We start from the raw sequence: 19,187 nt of genomic DNA, 5'->3' as shown, positions 1-19,187 counted from the left end.
GTAATAAATATTCCATCATCAAAGACAAGACCTAAAAACCAGACTTTTATTTCACTAGCCAGTGCTAACCAGTGCTATAGTGAGGACATTGATTATTAGCTTGGCTTAAAGTTAAGGCTTAGCTGTTACAGCACACATTTAATTTACACACTGACAATTTAAACCGAAATGTCACGTCTTCACTCACAAAAAATTTGCATATGTAACACAATGTTTACAATGTTTGTTCACCGTCATGTCTTAGATGTTGGTGAAGAACGTCAGGAAAGTTTCCACATAGGTCTTAAAATAATATAAGTAGAATATTTGTCAACAACATTACAGATTAAATTGTGTTTGTTTGTGTTTAAATTCTGAGTGGTTTCTTACTTAATAGCCTGGTCAAATAGTCTATGTTTTCACTTCCCATGTAAACATCAAGGAAATTAGTCTTCAGGAGTATCTCTAGTATATTTCTTTGTATTGCAATGTTGTAATGTAATGTAATTCAGCTGCCAAAATATTTGCATTAGTTTTGAAGATGCATTCTTGACCTTGAAAGTATTCATCTAACAATAAAAAGTCTCATTGCAAAGTCAACTTGCTTGGTAAAGCTTTCAGTCACATCTTGAGGCTTTCTGCAGTGGATGAGGTTTAGTTAGAAAGAACTCTATAATATAGCCACATGAGAAAAATTAACCATCTCCATGACAACTGAGTAACTCCACTCACTAAGAAAGTCCACGAGATATAGGTGAAAGCAAGTGAAACCTATAAAAAGAATTTTCTGTCAACTATTTAAATTGCGTTACTAGCACTTTGTACTGGCAAGACTCTAGTGATACGATACATATCAGGAAACAGTGGTCACAATTCAGTATATTGCTATACTGTAAGCAACGAAATATATTGTTTCATAGGACTTTGTTTTTCGCGTTTATGCTAGAGATATGTACTTGTTTCTTCCTGTAACAGAAATTAACTGTATATGATGATGGACAACTTGAGAGCTCCATCCCCCTCCATGTTAGCAGAGGGGACATGGGCCAAACTAAAAACTCAAAGCACACGTCAAATAAATTTTTCCCAGAGATTGCTTATGTCATTTTAGGTACTTCTGATCATGCTGATGTATGTACAATTGTTTAATCTTCTGATAAGTTTGGTTTTAGTTAGTTATTTGATGCTATAGAAAGGGAGTAAAATGGCTGAAAATGTATTTACAACACTACCATCTAGTAGCAGTCAAGGGTTTAAACACAACAAAAAAATATACCATAGGGGTGAATCTTTGTAAACTATTAATTACAAATAAGTACTCTTTCCGTAAATAAATACAGTATCACAAAACACAATATTTTGAACCTATGCATTACTATTGCACACATTTTCAATTCCAGCAAAGGGTGTACCCATGCTCTACAGAGCTTTACGTTCCAAAATGCAGATGAAATTCAAGACTTAGGTCATCACACAGTTGAAGACAGATTGTCCAAACCCTCATTTAACAACAGATGCACATTAACAAAGCTTCTCTCCACAGAAATTACATTCATCACAGTAAAACGAAATACTTAACACTCAATAACGTACAGCTATGAAGCAGGGTATATTTTCTAGTCAGTGGGTTATGACCATCCCCTTTCCAATATTAACTACACAGTTATTGCTGTAGTTTCTTCAGTTCACCCAGCATACTAGATGGTGTTCACCTACTTAACAAGATGCAAATAGCTTAGCATAAAAAAAGTCAAATAAACTGACTGGAAGGCTTAAGAATTAGAGTAGCAATAACTAAGAAGTGGATGTAACGTAGGGTTATTTGAGTAATCCCTGGTTCTTTGATAACAGAGTGAGGTGTTTTCCAACTGCAGTAATCCAAGCTAAACCACTAAACCCTACCACAGTCCATGATCTGTGGCGACTCACACCAGAGCCAAAGACTTCTAAAGATTAAACAAAGCCAGATTACTTTTAAACGGCAGAAATTCCCATTCAAACAACAAAGACAATTAATTTTGGCCATGCTAACTGACAGAAATGGCTGACAGGGAGTTGAAGATATTTATATTTATCTTTTGTTCGAAACGCAATGTTTCACCTTTAACAGGATTTTCACAGAAAGTTCTTCAAATTAGCATTGTAAACAATATATATTTTTTAACAGATGGTACAAGAGCTAAAAACACTAAAAACCACTGATTTATCACAATTAAAAATAACAAGTAGTAGCTTTACAGTTTTACAATGAGTACGTGCAAAACACAAAGTCATGTAGAACATAAATACAAATTTGTACTGTAAACCGAAAAGAAAAATAAAGCCTCGCGATTTATGCTTCACCTGTCACATCACTTGCGCAAGTTGACCATAGTTAAAAGACACGCTAGCAAAGACAGCAGGGTACACTTTTTCACTGCTAATGTTTCGATGAATGCCAGTAACTTCATTTGCTCTATGAATGCAGCGTGCGAACCCAGTCACACCTTATTTGTTTACATTAGATAGCTGGGCCTGCTAATGTTAGCTACCTAGCTGGCACGAAAGAAAACGTTAGCTCGGGAAATTTAACTGATACACAGGACGCTTTTGTGGAAGTTAATATGACTCTGCCATGGTGCTTTGAGTGTTATTTTGTGTTTACACCACTAACGCTAGGCCCGAACATATTCCATCACAAATGTAGCATAAATCTTGCTAATTGATCGTGGGGATGGCGCTAGCTTAAAAAATAAATAAATAAAAAATAAATAAAATACATTCTTCAGTGTTTTGCAGCAGCCGGGGCAAGTAAATACAGAGCACGTGAAAAGCAAACCTATTCTTCAAGGCAACAAGCTCCTTAATTTCATTTTTCCAAGAAAGCCCTCATTTTCGTAAATGTAACGTTAGCCAGTGGAGTGGGGCCTAAAGGCTGCCAAAGCTTGCTACACCCATCCACAGAATCAACCCATCTTACCTGCTCATCAAATCTAGTAATCACGGCCTGGACCCATTCCACTGGTTTGTGAGCCGCCATGGCCGGGCGGAGGGACACCGCAACGCTCTGCTGGTAAATCCAATGTATGAGGCAAGACCTGACAGACTTATTTATGCATGAAAATCTGTCCTAAATTGATGGGAAAGGACGAAAGGGGTGAGTATTTTTCCCTTTCTCTAGGATTCACCATGCCACCGCCATGACACACCACCGGAAGTCTTCTTCGGAGAAATTGATGGGAGTTGTTGGAGACCAGGGTCAAGTTATCTGGAATGAAAAAGACACTTCCAGGGACAATCTTCAAAGTAACACAAATGTTACTTTGAAGATTAATGGGTACAAACGTACAAGTGAAATAAGCAATATTCGGAAGGTCAACCCTACACTTTTTAAAAGGGAGACTTTCAAAGAAATCCCGTTGCCTGATATAAGACTTAATGGTCAACTCGTGTTAAAATAATTAAATACATAAAAATATTTCTGTATTTCTAGCCCTTTGTTTAGTTTGAGAAGTCTTTTTCTGCCATTAAGGCTACAAAAATTGTGACGTGGGAGTTAAAACTTCCGCATTCACGGAAGTTCACGATCAACTTGTACTTGTTTCGACGTTCTATTCAACCAACTACAAACGTTTTTATTATGTTGTTTTAAGTTGATGTTTTATTTTGAAGTACGATTTTCTGACTTCCGCTACTAATGTGGAGAACTATGGCAAATTGGCTCTACGGTTAGAGCGCATGCGTCAAGTGTGATCAGGCCTATCAGAATGTTTTTTAGTGCTATAAATTTATCTTTGGTGACTTTACGCTAGCAATTACACCAGCAAGTGTGTGTGCGCTAACGCTATATATATACATATACATATTCAACCAATAATATATTTATATATGTATACACACACACACATATATATGTGTATATATATATATATATATATATATATTTATGTGATATATATGTATATGTACATACACACACACACACACACATACATATATATTATATCACATAAATATATATATATGTATATACATAAATATATTGGTTGAACGACAAAAAATCTCACACTTCGCATGGCGTTACGAAAGCACCAAAGGTGAAGTAAATGACAATGACTGATTCCACTTGAAGTCATGTTCTTTGTGTTGGGTCTAGGAGAAAGGTTTTAACAGCTGGACAAAGAGTGCAATCTACAGCTTCACACAAATTACACAGGAATTTTGTCCATAACCACTCCATCATTCCTAACTCACAATTTGCTATTTATTCTAACACTTAATAACTGTGTCCATGGTGAGCAGTCATTTGACAAATCTGGTTTAAGTGAAGTGTCGCCAATTGTTGATTTTACATCGATTATATGTGACGTGTGATTATGTGTGATTTTTAGCAAAATGACCAAGCATACTTGGTTGTTGCATTGCTGGAATTATTCAAGATGCAATATAATTAATAAGTTTCAAATTGAGAGGTTGGACACTAAAATAAACTAGAGGACAGTAAATATGAAGAATATGAATTATAAACAGCGTGCAATACAGTGTCTTCTGAATGCTTGATTGAAACCACTTGGGGGCACCAGAATGACCTGTGAAAACAACAACATCAGTTTGTAGAGTTGATAGAGTTGACTGGTTTAACATCCAGTAGACAGAGAGCAACAAGTATTCATTTGAACTAGTGTTTATGTCAAGAATTCTATTTAACTTTGGCAAAAATTAAATTAAATAAACTGTCACCATAGATTGCTTTTAGACTCTCTCTCCACACTTTGCCTGAAAATACACAGACCTCAGGGAGTTTTGAGTCCTACCTCAGGATATGCAAAATCCTTGCTATGGCTCTGCATGTGCACCTGAGGAGGGACCGATTGTGTGGAATTTTGCACATACTATGTTAAGTCTGGTCAGAACAAATTATGATGAGATAAGTAGCTCTTTGGAGAAGCAGTCTCTGTGGTTTCAGTAAGGACATGGGAGTCATATTCCATGGGTTCAAATTCATCCAGCAGTTCAGCCAGAATTAGTTCTGTTAAGTTTTCTGATATTTCAAATGTTCAAAATGTATTTATTAACTGTTTGATCCAAACTATTAAAATCACATCAGTAAGCCACACTGTTGTAGTAGATGACATGTTCCTTCATTACCATGACAAACACACACAGAGGTGTGAAAAAAACCAAAACAAAAACAATTTGCTCCTGTTCTGTAATGTTCAATGAAAGCCACAGTGGCAATGTAACTGTTTAACAACTGCAAAGTCTTTTTTACAACTGAAACTATATTTCAGAAGGTTCAGAGAGTTTTTAAAGGTTTACATCCTCCGTTTAAACCAAAGGGCTTGGAGCTGTACTCAGCAGAATAAGCAAATAAATTGTCCCACTCTAATAGTTAATATGCATATTTGTCAAGTTACAGTGTGCGAGACCTTAACACATCTGATACTAGCTAATGCTAGCCATACCAACGGCACCATCACCACCACTGATGCCTGCACCTTGATACAATTGCTGCATAAATCAATAATATTAAAACACTGCAAGACTCAAAATTATTGAAAAGATCATTTTTATTGAACTGAGATTATACAGTTGCAAATCAGTTAAGGCACCTTATTTCACCTGCACAGATGTCAGGAGTGACTCAAAGGTATGGTTGTCTATTACTTGATGGAAACAAACAGGAGAACATTCACACGGTATGAAATTCAGGTCTATGTGAGCATTGTGAACTTCAAATAACATATTCTGCAATTGAAATTCAATATTCACTAAGATATTTCTGCATTGCATTCAGCTGTTCTCAAAGGCAGGGGAAAATTAAATCCTTCTTTTTGCCAAAAATATTTTCCAAACATATTTATAAAAATAGGTGTGAGTGCTCTTCAATGAGTGGTACATGTTTGAAACCAGGCTCAAGTTGCATTGATATCAAATATTTAGCACTGAGTCACAATAGGAAAACTATTGTCCATTAATTTTTAAAGGAATAATATGCAGCAATTGTTGGTTACTGTTTGTAAACACACCATTAAGAGGTTCTGAAGAAAGTAAGTCCCCAGGTCATCAAATCGGCAGGAAAAAAAAAATATCAGATGACCTGAAAATGAGACTAAACAATCAACTATATTTCTCCAAAAAGCATTGCTCAGTAATGTCTCCAACACAGCAAAATAATGACAAAATAAGAAAATACAGATAGAGGGCAGGGTCTCCGCAGTTACAAACACTGACACACACTCCTAGTGGGTCATACCAAGGCTCACATGGAATTTGTGGCTGAAGATATTTTTCTCGTAAGTTCCTGCATATCATACCTTTAACACCTCTGGAAAACTTGGCAATCTGTCCTTTGGTATATGATATTGCACCATTTGTAAGACACCAACATGAATCCATCTGCTGCTCTAAAATGAACAGGATTAAATGGATGTCATCTTCATTAATCTGAAGGCACAAAGGAGCAGCTGTTTATCCGCTTAGTTTGATTTCTCCTTTCTGTAGCTTGAATCCTGCTTAAAGCAAAGAAACACACTTTGGAGAAGGCTTTTATTAAGGCTAACACAAGGCCAGCCACTGGAGAGAAGGCTGGTTGTCTCATGATGGGGGTAATTCTTTGGGTTCAGTCATTGTCAGTTTGTGAAACCCCAGTTAGCTTGGGACTTCATGTCCTTTTAGTAGAACTTAAATGTCTACTCAATTGCACCGGGCCTAGTGGCCACATAGACAAAGACAACGATGAGCAGTACCACTACAGCCAGTGTAGGCAATACTATGGTGGCCACCTGCTGTCGGGCTTCCTGCATGGCCTGCTTGCGTTCCTTTTTGTCCTTGGATGTTTCTTTCTTGGGTTTTCCTTTGAGCTGCCTCATGATGTTTCTATGACCACTGTCTTCAATGTGCTCACAGGAACCTGACAGAAACATAAACATAAGATAATGAGTCAGCTGTAATTATTATTATTAAAATAAGAGAAAAGTTCACAAAAGAAGTTGAGAACGACCTGTTTGCCTTCTTTTTAAAGCTATTATCTTGATTTCAGGCATTGGTTACTTTAGTACCTCAATAAAATGAGGTCTCTTTTTGAGATAACAGCATAATCAACTTGTTATCAGGAGAAAACAAAAGGTGGTGTACTCTTATTATGCTGCAACACACCCTCGTACTTAAAGTATGAATAACTCAATTGCCAACGAATGACTCCAAAAATATGCTAAATGGACAAATAGAAAAAAGTATTAAGATACCTGGCCATTACATCATCAGTGACTTTAATGGCCCTTTAATGACCCAGCTTTGGAGCTATAACAGCTGGACCCCCTGCAATTTGCCTACTGACCAGGCATTGGGGTAGATGACCCTGTCATCTACTTGCAGCACAGATCCCTCCTGCACTTTGATTAGCCCGGAGGCACTGTGAGAGTTATATTTTTTGACTTCTCAAGTGCCTTTGACATCATACAGCCATCGCTGCTCAAGGGGAAGCTAGAGGGAGCGGAGGTGGACAGCCAGCTGACTGCTTGGACCATCGACTACCTCACCAACAGTGGTTTCATGGCTGTGTGTCTGATGACGTGGTCTGCAGCACAGGGGACAGTGCTCTCTCCCTTTCTGTTTACCCTGTACACGTTGGACTTTCACTTAAACACAAGCAGCTGTCATATCAAGAGCTTCTCTAATGATACAGTTGGACTGGAATACAGGAAGGTGGTTAAGGACTGTGTTGACTTGAAGTGTATCCTAGGACTACTGCTGTGATTCTTCCACCCCTACAGGATTACCTACATCCTCAGGACAATATCTACAGCTCATTATTTATTTAGTCTTCATGTTTGCACTACGAAACAAAATATCAGATACTTTATTTTCCAGCCTGTGCAATACTTTCCCCCCCACAATGCAATACTCCGACATCTACCATCCCTCTTTATCACGATTGCATATTATGTATATTGTACACCACCAATTCAATTCAATTCAGTTTCACCAGACATTCTTCCTGTTGGCTGCTATAAAAACTAAAATTCCCCTTGGGGATCAATACATTGTCATCTTATCTCTTATCTTCCACTCTTTTGGGAAGGCTTTCCACAAGGTTTTGGAGTGTCTGTGGGAATTTCTGCCCATTCATGCAGAAGAGCATTTGTGAGGCCAAGCACTAATGGTGGACGAAAAGGCCTGGCTCACCATCTCTGTTCCAGTTCATCCCAAAGCTGTTCCATGGGGTTGAGGTCAGGGCTCTTCCACACCAAACTAATCCAACCATGTCTTTATGGACTTTGCTTTGTGCAGTGGGGCACAGTCATGCTGGAATCCCCAACTGTTGCCACAAAGTTGGAAGCATAGCATAGCAGTCCAAAATGCCTTAGTATGCATCCCTTCACTGGAAGTAACTGAAAAACAGCTCCATACCATTGTCCTCCCCCACCAAACTTTACAGTTGGCACAATGCAATTAGGCAACATTCTCCTGATAAACAGAGAAGCATGATTCGTCACTCCACAGAATACACTTGCTTGGCCATTGAAACCCACTAAATGAAGCTCCCGCCACAGTTTTTTGTACTGATATTAATGCCAGTGGAATTCTTAGAATCTGCAGAGCATTGGTGACTTTTACACACCATGCACTCTGTGACCCCACTTTGTGCCCTTACGTGGTCTTCCACTTCATGGCTGAGTTGCTATTGTTCCTAAACCCTTCCACTTTCCAACGATACCACTTACAGTTGACTGTGACATAATTTAGCAGGGATGAAATTTCCCGAACTAACTCACTGCAACAGTGGCATCCCATCACAGTACTATGCTTGAATTCACTGGGCTCTTCAGAATGACTCATTGTTTTCAAAAATGATCATAAATGCAGACTGCGTGACAAGGTGCTTGATTTTATCCATCTGTGCTAGTGGGTCTAACTGAGACAACTCAATTCAATAATAAACAGGTTTGTCCCAATATTTCTGTCCATATAGTGTATGACTGTTGGAGAATACCAGTAGCAGGTGTACAAGACCTTCACAGTCACATTGTTAACACTGTCACTGTTTGGTTAGGTTTAGGTAACAAAAGTACTTAGTACTTAGTCAGTTAGACTGATGAAGGGGAGATCTTGTTAAGCTGGTATTAAGAATAAAATTCCTTCTGCCAGTCATGACAGCTGAAACAGATCTTACTGATATTAACCGATTTTATCAGTCCTTTATGATACAATCGTGCTGGTCATCATTTTATTCATTTGCTCTCTATATCAAATAAATATACATATATAAACTAACTGAACTCAACATTTAGGGTTGAAATAATACTTTAATCATGGATACTGCAGTTCATTCAAATACTGTGTTTCTATTGCATGTGTGACAATAATCATTCCAATATCATTCAGACATGATACTGAAACTGAAAACTGTCTTTCCAAAACCCAGACTTGACTGCATATAAAAGTGGTAAATAAAATGCCCTGTAGCCTGAAAAAAAATCTAAAGTTTTTGAAGTAAACTGATACATTTAGCTGTTCCTGCTCATCAAGCTATGGTATTATAAGAATAATAAAGACAGAAAATATCAAGATATATACTCCAGAGGCGCACTGATTCGGATTTTTGATTTTATTTTATTTTTTTTTTTTTTTTAGGTGTGACCTACTGACACCAATTTTTGGCAATTCCAATTTTCTTTCTAAGAATTATAATTGCATATAAAAAAACCAAAAAACTTTTCTTCAATCCAAAATTTTACTCTCATGAAAAAATTATTTAACTTTACAATTTTCTCTCAAAATAAAGCAACTGGAAAGAGTCAAAAATAACAATTAACTGAAAATGAGTTGTACACCCAACTTTATCTGACATATTTTACTTAGAAAGAAGGCAGGCTTTGTTTGAGAAAAGGCTGCAGGCCACCAGAAGAAACACAGCGGAAAAACACAAAAAAGTTTGTGAAATGATAAGGACCTGGGCCGACATGAACAGCCACGTACTGACAAGACAAAAACTGCTGCACAGGAAGGTAAGCTAACTTATTTGATGTATTCTCTTTGTAAAAGACAAATGACTACAGTCTAATCAATATCTTGAAGGTTACACCTTGATATCGTTAGCCTTTTGCAAAGAGTCTGTTCAATACTAAACTGCAGAATTTTAATTTTACTAGTTGTGGGTAATGTCTGAATGTACTACTGCTTGTGATGTTGCAAATAGTCATGTCTATAGATACATGTTGGTCGGAAAGCAGAGTTATTTTTCCTTTGTTTCTCCTCTGATGGAGTATTTAGGACATTGCATCTTATTTATATCTCATTTCATCATGTTTGCCCTGTTCAATGTAATGGTTTTAATATAGCAATTTCATGTAGACTTTATGGAGTAGTTTTTCCAGTACTGGCACTTTTAATTAAGTGAAGGACCTGAATATGTGGTGTATTAGGTAATGCTTGCTATTTGTGCTTTCCAAATAATTCACCTGTTACTAAATTAGCGGCACAGACCAACCGTCCAGGCTTTCAGTCGGGCCAATGAGTGGTGGGATGTGACAGATCCAGGATTCATTCTCTCTCTCTCTCACACACACACACACACACACACACAGTGGGAGCACAACTTCAGGATGTCTGAAGAAACATTCTGTACGTTTGTGCCGAGCTGCGTCCAGTGATGGAGAAGCAGGACACAAACTTCAGAGTGTTGCAACGTGGAAGCTGGCAACCAACAGTTAAAACACAGAAACACTGGACATCTCTCAGGGGTCAGCAAAACGACAGTGTGTCAGTACGTGCAAGAATTCTGCAAGGTTGCCTCCACATTGTTGGTCCCAGCAGATCTGTTTTCCTGACTGGGAGAAGCTTCCAAGACAAGGCAAGTGGGGGCAGGTGGGGACTTGCACAATATGTTGGTACCATTGATGTGTCACACATACACATTATAGCCCCATAGCTGTACCACTGTGACTATTTCAACAGAAAAGGCTGGCATTCTATCATTCTTCAAAGAGTTGTGGATGGAAAGGGACTGTTTTGGGGTGTATATACAGGAATGGCTGGTTTCACCTTTTTCCTCCACTGGAAACAGACTAAAAGCTGTAACTACAGCTGTAACCTTCACATCTTAGCTGGCAATTTTATTCACTACAGAAAATATGGAAAACACAAATGTGGTAATGGGAAAAGTACTTTAATTAGAATAAACAAACAGTGCAAATAACAGAGTGTGCAAACAGTCAGCAAACAAGCAGCAATTGGGAAATATTCCCAGCCTAATAATGCCAAACAGTATAAAGAGCAGCCATACTGTGCAAAAAAAAAAAAAACAGTGCAAAAACAAGTGTTCATACATACATGATACATTGTCCTGTGCTGTCCAAAGCACTACTGGATGGATGGTGGCACATCCAACACCTGTACCAGCTGGAGTGTGCAGAGAAAGGCTTGACTGAAGTTGAGCCTCCTCCTGGTGCTGCCAAGTGACTACACCCTTTGCTCTTGCCTAAAATGCACAACAGACAGGAACATTATATGTTTAGTGAGGCATTTTGTAAGGTAACTAACGTACTGTCATGCAGATATACTGTGAGAAAGGAGACATCTACAGTAGCAAAATAGAATTGTTCTATTGTTAATTGTGCTGCGTTACTATCGAACAAAACCTGGAAAGACCAAAACAATCAATGAATAGTAATAGTACCGTAATAGCAAAACAAAGCTTTTCGCTCTGTATTTTATGTCTTACCGATGGGCACGCTTGATGTTGATAGTGGCGGTTCTGCTGGTGTCAGAGTAGATGATCTACCCAGCAAGACCGTGCTCTCAAGGAAGTCAGGGCTGGCCTTCCCCTCACCATTGGGTCCAGACACGGAGAAGTTAGGATCTTCTACTGTAAAAGTTACACAAATCATATGTTAATTACACAAACTACAACACCAACATTCAAAATAAATACACAAAGTAAATGGTACCACAAAGTGAGTGGCTAGTTAAGCGAATGTTTTGCTAGTCTCAGCCTGAAAACAACATTGAACTGGATAGTAACATAGACTTGGTCTGAAGTTGTACATTGATCGTGGACTTTTCTGTGAGCTTTGCATGATTATTTCACAAGTGACTAAGTCAATAATAAGACAGTAACAAGCAGAGTACAAAGCTAACGCCAACACTTTAGCAACAACACAAACTTACCTCCAGACTCCATTATCGTGTCCAGGAGAGAGGGAGCCGAATCGAGCCCTGATTCCCTTTCCATGCTTGCCGACTGTGCCTGTAGATGGCGTCCATCACATTAAACTATTGCAAGGTCTTCCTCTTACCACCAGTTCAGCTATTGTGGTCTTTCACCTTGCAATACTTGCTCCTAAGCTTTTGGAGTTTAATGTGGCACTGTTTGGACGTCCGCTGGAAACTTTCAGTGGCCAACCTTTTGGCAACAAGCTGAAACACCTTCCCATTTATCACTGATCCATCCAGCTTCCACTGCACAGCCTCTTCTCAGATGATGCACAGGAAGGTCTGGACCTCCTGGGTCGACCACAGAACGAAGTTTCGGGACATCTTCTTGTTTCGCGAACAGACTGTGGCCTACTTGTGGAGCATTTAAAAATGCCACCTTTTGTACTTATATTGTATTATAACGTTGTCGCACAGAAGTGACACCTCCCTATCAACCAAACAATGGACGGGAGTGGGTGAGGCAAAACCATATCATACCACACCATCGTACTTTGTACTCCAACAGAAGGGTGTCAAAAACCTGTACCATATTAGTACCGTACTTATTTTGGTACGCTTCACAACTTTTCATAATGGAAACAAAAAATAACTGCATACTGTACTGCTCGGTGGAAATGCAACATAATATACTCCATATGTGCTGCTCTCTCCTGGTACACAATGCAAGATTGTACCCACCTCTAATATGAGTATGGTCTTGTCTGTTTCTAGAATGCTTAAGGGTACATTGTACTTGGAATATGATAACGATCCATTTTTGATAATGATCATTAGATACCCATTTTTCTATATATTGTAAATTCATTTAGATTGTACATTTTCAATGTATATTGATTTTACTTTGCTTTAAAAGCACAACCAGGAACTGGAGTTGTGAATTAGCTAAACGCTATATTCTATGTGCAAAACATCAACTGTACTACATGTTCTCTATGTTCAGTGCATTGTCCCTGATAAATAAATAAAAACTGAAACTGAATGCCTCCACCTAGCTGTGCCTGTATTTCTGATGGATACTGATGGATAATATCTGTGGTATTTCTAAACCAACTGGGGATTAGAGTTTGACTAACAGACTTTGAAGTTTTGAGTTAATCTCCACAGAGCACAGAAAATGCCCCCAAGCATAACTAAGAAGTCAGCAGTCATTTTGAAAATGAAACATTTCTATAAGAACTTCTGTAAGAAAACTGACAGCCTTATGTACACTATATACACAACAGTATTAGTATGGGGCTGTTTTTCACAGACTGGGTTGGGTCCCTTACTTCCAGTGAAGGGTAATCTTTATGCTTCAGCCCTTTCCTTTTCCACCATGACTGGGGCCCCAGTGCACAAAGCAATGTCCATAAAGACATGGTTGGATGAGTTTGGTGTGAAAGAACTTGATTGGCCCGCAAAGAGCCCAACCTCAACCCCACTGAACTGCATTCACATTGAATCCATCATTTAAATGGTCGTCATTAACTTTTTCATGTTGTCTAGGACTAGTGGCTTTTGGGATAGATCATGTACCTCTGATCAATTCCTCATCATGTAAGTTTAATGCTGCTGCCTCTTGCAGTCTTAACAGATTGAGGAGATCTCTTCAGCTTTCTGCAACTATTTTAGAGTTCAGACATGCATGACACTTTGAATATTAAGTATACAAGAAAATTTTCACCCCTCTAAGAATGCTGTCACACTTAATACCACAAACAGCATCTTTATACATACTAGCCATGAATAATTTTTTGCCAGTTTTCAGTACATCTGCAGCAAGTTTTTATTCTCTGTATTACACATTTCAACAAAAGCACTGTGTAATATACAGCTCTATCTAAATACCACCTCCTCTGCAAATATTGACAGGTAATGTAAGTGTAACACAAAACTCAACATTGTATGGTCAACAACAGTGTTAGTAGTGTGAACCTGCTCAACTGTGAGTTGTTAAACTACTATCAAGTGGGCTCATTAACACTAGCAGCTGCTTCAGACTTGTATGGAAAGTAATCAGAGGATAGAGCATGCATAAGCAGGATTAAGTGTGTGGTGTCTTTATGTGTGAGGCTACATGAAAGTTCCACTTGTCTTTGTTAATGAGTTTTTCAGTCTTGCATATGATCACTGATAAAATTGTTCAAACTACCTGACTAATATCAACAGTCAATTTATCTACCACAATTATGACGACCAGTATGTACTGCCTTTAAAGAGGCCATACTCAAAATCAAATATTCATTAATCTTCATAGAACCACACACTAGGATATTCAAAACCATAAGCACAATGTCACAACTTTGAATCCAGGCTGCTGCACCATCCACTTCCTCCACGTTTCAGGAGTGGGATAATTTAACATTTGGAATGAATAGAAAGAAGACATGAAAAACTCTAGCAATCACTATAAGATTAATAATACGTACACATTTACCGAACCCGTGTAAAAAAATCTGTTTTATGCATCGTCTGACTTCAGACGCCTGAAAAGTTTTTGTTTGTTTTTATTGTTGTTTTGTTTAGTTTTTGAAAAGTCAAATATACTTTTCTCTAGTCCAGTAAACCGTACAAACTTTGATTTTCAAGCTGGACGAGCTTTTACTAATGAATACCGCGGCCCAGGAGGGGTAACTTAACACACAGTGACATGAGTAACGTTACGACTACACAAAACGAAGTGTCCTTACCAGGTGACTGTGTTGGGTAACGTTACGTCAGCTAGCTAGCTAAATAAGATGGCGTACAACTTGCACAGGTTAGTAAATTAAATACATGGCGTTTCATTTTCTCTCTGCGTTACAGTAAGCTGTTGAGGAAGGTGGTGAACAGTCCTGTATCCGGTTGCTCCTGGCGCCACTTAACATGTACTAACTTTAAGAAATGTGATCTACAACACTGGCAAAATACTGCTGACGATTCAAAAAGACTGGCATTGACAGTCACCTTACAGAGTGAGAGCAGTTCCACGTTGACGAACTTGTTGAAGCAGGCTCTTCCAGTGTTTCTCCCAGAGTCCTAGACGTCAGGTTTATTGGAGCACAAAATACAGTAAGTTAAAAAGCCTACTGTGTTCCTCAAGTAGCTCGACGTGGCAGTCAGTGGAGACTTGTGAAGTTAAGCTGACAAGTTTGCCAGCAGGACAACAAGGAACTTTCCGGCCATACCTTCCAAAATAAAACGCCAGATGGGGGCGTTGCCATGAAGAACGTGCCGTCTGACCCTTAATCATCATCTTTGTTTGTAGAGCCATTTTCTAAACCCAGGTCACATAGTGTCATGTATACTCAGAGCCGAGGCTCAAGGCCACAAAACATTAAATTCTAAATTTTAGCTGTGTCTAACAGTCCAGTAGAATCATCAACAGGAGACAGGATTCTGAGCAGCAAAGACTTTAATGTCAACAAAAAAGGAGAAGCGTTCACAATATAGTAAGTAAGGGCTCTGAATAAAATGGCTGGAGGCTTCACCTTCTACCTTAGGGTCTGGACCTGGGTCAGATGAGCACTTTTTACACCATTAGCTCATCTCCTTGCCCTGGATTAGTTGAGGACATTCCACAGGCCTCATTTTTGATTTATCTTGCACCTGCTTGACTATTCCGGGGCTTTTCCACTTACTTATTTATTTTTTAATTACTTCTTAAGCACAGTTTACACCAGTCAAGTGAATATGCTCGTTTACTGCATAGGAGACAAGACTGACAATGTCCTACAGGGGCTTCAGTTAACGAGTGAGCAGTGCCAGCAATATGCTGCAGTCAAAAGATTTGACACATATTTTGTTCCAAGGAAAAAATGTGATATACAATTCAATTCAGTTTATTTATAGCACAAATTCACAACAAAAGTTAACTCATGACACACTCCAATTAGAGCAGGTATTGACCACATTCTTTAATTAAGTGGCAAAAGTTTCACAAGAGAGTGCAGCAGCCCACAGAGACAGTAGACTCTCTCATCACATCATCTCAATTTATGCACTGGCAGAAAACTGTGAGTATGGAGGATGGCACAATGAACTTTTGAAGGACAGAATAGTGGTAGGTCTTAGATAGTCATCACTGCCGAAGAGAATGCAGCTTCATAAAGACCTCACCTCATCACAATAGCTGATGACTGCCTACAGAGGAAATAAAGTGAAAACAGACTGATTTGAGGGGAGCGATGAGTGCTGGTACAGCAGCTTTGGATACATGTTTAAAGAGGAAAGCAACACAAGCATAAAGCCAATGAACGGACATTGGAATAACAAAAAGTTAAGAAACAGTACAAAGAAAAGCAGAAAACAAAGCATTCCCCAAATGCGGTAAATCATCCTCTCACCCAGCATGTCTGTGCCCTGCTGAGAATACAGAATACCACGACTGTGATAAAAGAAGACATTATTGGTCAAAAAGCACAGTGAATGAGGTTACTGAGAAATGGATGGACTGTTTCTTGGAGAAGGGGATTCTGGTGAAGAGCCATGGGTGGCTGAAATTAATGTAAAAGACAGTAAAGTAACATTTATTCTAGGGCTGATGTTACAGCCAAGACAGTCTATGTAGTGAAACATCTACATGTGGCCCTATTGAGCAGACCAGCTTCAGTGAGACTCACACTAATAGCCAGAGTTGACACCATGGACCTAGTGACAATGAAACACATCCAAAACTCTGTGATGGACTTAGGCTGTTTCAGAAGCCCTATACCATCTAACTCAAACCTGATGCCGAGCCATTTTCTCTTAAAATGCCACGACATGTCCCATTGCCTCTCATGAACAAAGTGAAAAAAGAGTTGGAGGATGGACAGTCTAGGGGTCATCATAATAGTAATGATAGCCTTCGCGCAGCATTTATCTCTCTCTTGGATTCAATCGGCTTCTGTCAGTGTGTACATGAACCCACTCATTGCTTCAATCACACTCTTGACCTTGTTCTGACATATGGTATAGATGTAGAACATTTAACTGTCTCTGAACAAAATCCTCTTCTGTCTGACCATTGTTTAATAACTTTTGAGTTTATATTATTTGATTTCATACCACCAAGAAAAAACTCCTACACTAGATACCTGTCTGATAGTGCTGTGGCTAAATTTAAAGAAACAGTTCTATTGTCATTAACTTCAGTATCATGTCGCCATACGAGTGAACAATACAATAATCCCTCTGAAATCGACCATTTTGTGAACAGTGCTGCAAGTTTACTAAGGACAACTTTAGACTCTGTTGCTCCGCTAAAAAAGAAACTCATAAAGCAAAAGAAACTTGCACCCTGGTATAATACAGAGGTTCGCAAATTAAAGCAAAATGTGCAAAAACTTGAGAGGAAATGGCATTCCTCCAAACTTATTGAGTCTCGCTCAATGTGGCAAGACAGTCTTAGATTATATAGGAAGGCCCTACGGACTGCCAGAGCAGCCTATTACTCAAAATTAATTGAGGATAACAAGCATAATCCCAGGTTTCTCTTCAGCACTGTAGCCAGGCTGACAGAGAGCCATAGTGCTATCGAGCCTTGTATCCCTGTGACCCTTAGCAGCAATGACTTTATAACCTTTTTTAACAACAAGATCTTAATCATTAGAGACAAAATTCAGCACCTACTGAGCTCAGCTGATCCTGATGTAACATCAAACACGAGTGTCTTAGAACCAACAATAGAAACAGATAATCATCTTGACTGCTTCTCACCTATTGATCCCCATCAGCTATACTCACTCGTATATTCATCCAAGCCAACAACATGCCTCTTAGACCCCATCCCTACCAAACTTCTCAAAGAAGCTTTACCCTTACTTAGCACCTGTCTATTAGACATGATCAATCTGTCCCTGATAACAGGCTATGTACCCCAGTCCTTTAAAATAGCTGTAGTCAAACCTCTCCTTAAAAAACACACACTTGATCCAGAGGTTTTAAGCAACTATAGACCAATATCTAATCTTCCATTTCTTTCCAAGATCCTTGAAAGAACAGTCGCCAATCAGTTATACGACTTTCTTCAAAATAATAACTTATTTGAAACTTTTCAATCTGGTTTTAGAGCTCATCATAGCACAGAAACAGCATTGGTCAAAGTCACAAATGACCTCCTCCTGGCATCAGACAAGGGATTTATCTCTGTCCTTGTACTGTTAGACCTTAGTGCTGCATTTGACACCATTGACCACTCTATATTACTGCACAGATTGGAACACCTAATTGGCATCAAAGGAACTGCATTAAGCTGGTTTCAGTCGTATTTATCAGATCGATTTCAGTTTGTTCATGTTAATGATAAATCATCCACACTCACAAAGGTTAGTCATGGAGTTCCCCAAGGCTCTGTCCTTGGGCCAATATTATTCAGCCTGTATATGCTCCCCATTGGTGATATTATTAGGAAACACTCCATACATTTTCATTGTTATGCGGATGACACACAATTGTACTTATCAATGAAACCAGATGAAACAAATCAGCTAGTCAAGCTTCAGGCATGTCTTAAAGACATAAAAACCTGGATGACCAGCAACTTCCTACTTCTAAATTCAGACAAAACTGAAGTTATTGTTCTGGGCCCCGAACACCTTAGAAATAAATTATGCAGTGATATTGCATTGATAGATGGCTTAGCCGTGGCCTCAAGCTCCAATGTAAGAAATTTAGGAGTTATCTTTGACCAGGACATGTCCTTTAACTCGCACATAGCAAATATTTCAAAGACTGCATTCTTTCACCTCCGCAATATTGCAAAGATTAGGCACATCCTGAGTCAGAAAGATGCAGAAAAATTAGTCCATGCATTCATTACCTCTAGACTGGATTACTGTAACTCCCTTCTATCAGGCTGCCCCAGTAAATCCATAAAGACTCTTCAGCTAATCCAGAACGCTGCAGCACAACTACTGACAAGAACCAGCATGAGAGACCATATTTCTCCTGTTCTGGCTTCTCTACATTGGCTACCTGTAAAATTCAGGATAGATTTTAAAATTCTCCTCCTCACTTATAAAGCCCTGAACGGTCAGGCACCACCCTATCTTAAAGAGTTAATAGTACCC

The 19,187-nt window shown here is 38.8% G+C and overlaps 2 protein-coding genes across 7 annotated transcripts in view; both read right to left on the bottom strand.

The window, feature by feature from the left end:
• nf1a (neurofibromin 1a) overlaps positions 1-3,343 on the bottom strand; it is a 109,308-nt gene extending 105,965 nt beyond the window's left edge. For all 3 annotated transcript variants that reach the window (XM_046388066.1, XM_046388068.1, XM_046388067.1), the window contains exon 1: positions 2,939-3,343. In XM_046388066.1, the coding sequence (XP_046244022.1) occupies positions 2,939-2,998 (60 nt within the window). In that variant the 5' untranslated portion in view covers positions 2,999-3,343. The remainder of the gene's footprint in view (positions 1-2,938) is intronic.
• Positions 3,344-5,510: 2,167 nt separating this feature from the next.
• smco4 (single-pass membrane protein with coiled-coil domains 4) lies at positions 5,511-15,398 on the bottom strand. 4 transcript variants are annotated; one of them, XM_046388086.1, is made up of 4 exons: positions 15,103-15,398; positions 11,684-11,827; positions 11,293-11,440; positions 5,511-6,871 (listed from the first exon to the last, which is right to left on the bottom strand). In XM_046388086.1, exon 4 carries the CDS (start codon positions 6,828-6,830, stop codon positions 6,651-6,653), a length of 180 nt encoding a protein of 59 aa, XP_046244042.1. In that variant the 5' UTR covers positions 6,831-6,871; positions 11,293-11,440; positions 11,684-11,827; positions 15,103-15,398; the 3' UTR covers positions 5,511-6,650. The 4 variants fall into 4 exon arrangements, with proteins under 4 accessions (XP_046244042.1, XP_046244041.1, XP_046244040.1 ...); XM_046388085.1 differs by lacking the exons at positions 11,293-11,440; positions 11,684-11,827 and having other exon boundaries at positions 15,108-15,375; XM_046388084.1 differs by lacking the exons at positions 11,293-11,440; positions 11,684-11,827 and having other exon boundaries at positions 15,103-15,344.
• Between the last annotated feature and the right edge of the window lie 3,789 nt (positions 15,399-19,187).

The sequence above is a fragment of the Scatophagus argus genome, chromosome 5 (assembly GCF_020382885.2).
Source record: "Scatophagus argus isolate fScaArg1 chromosome 5, fScaArg1.pri, whole genome shotgun sequence".
NCBI lineage: Eukaryota > Metazoa > Chordata > Actinopteri > Scatophagidae > Scatophagus > Scatophagus argus.
This window is presented reverse-complemented; position numbering and strand designations above follow the sequence as displayed.

Excerpts from the sequence above, each read along its gene's own strand:
- smco4 (XM_046388086.1), bottom strand. The coding sequence starts at position 6,830 with ATGAGGCAGCTCAAAGGAAAACCCAAGAAAGAAACATCCAAGGACAAA.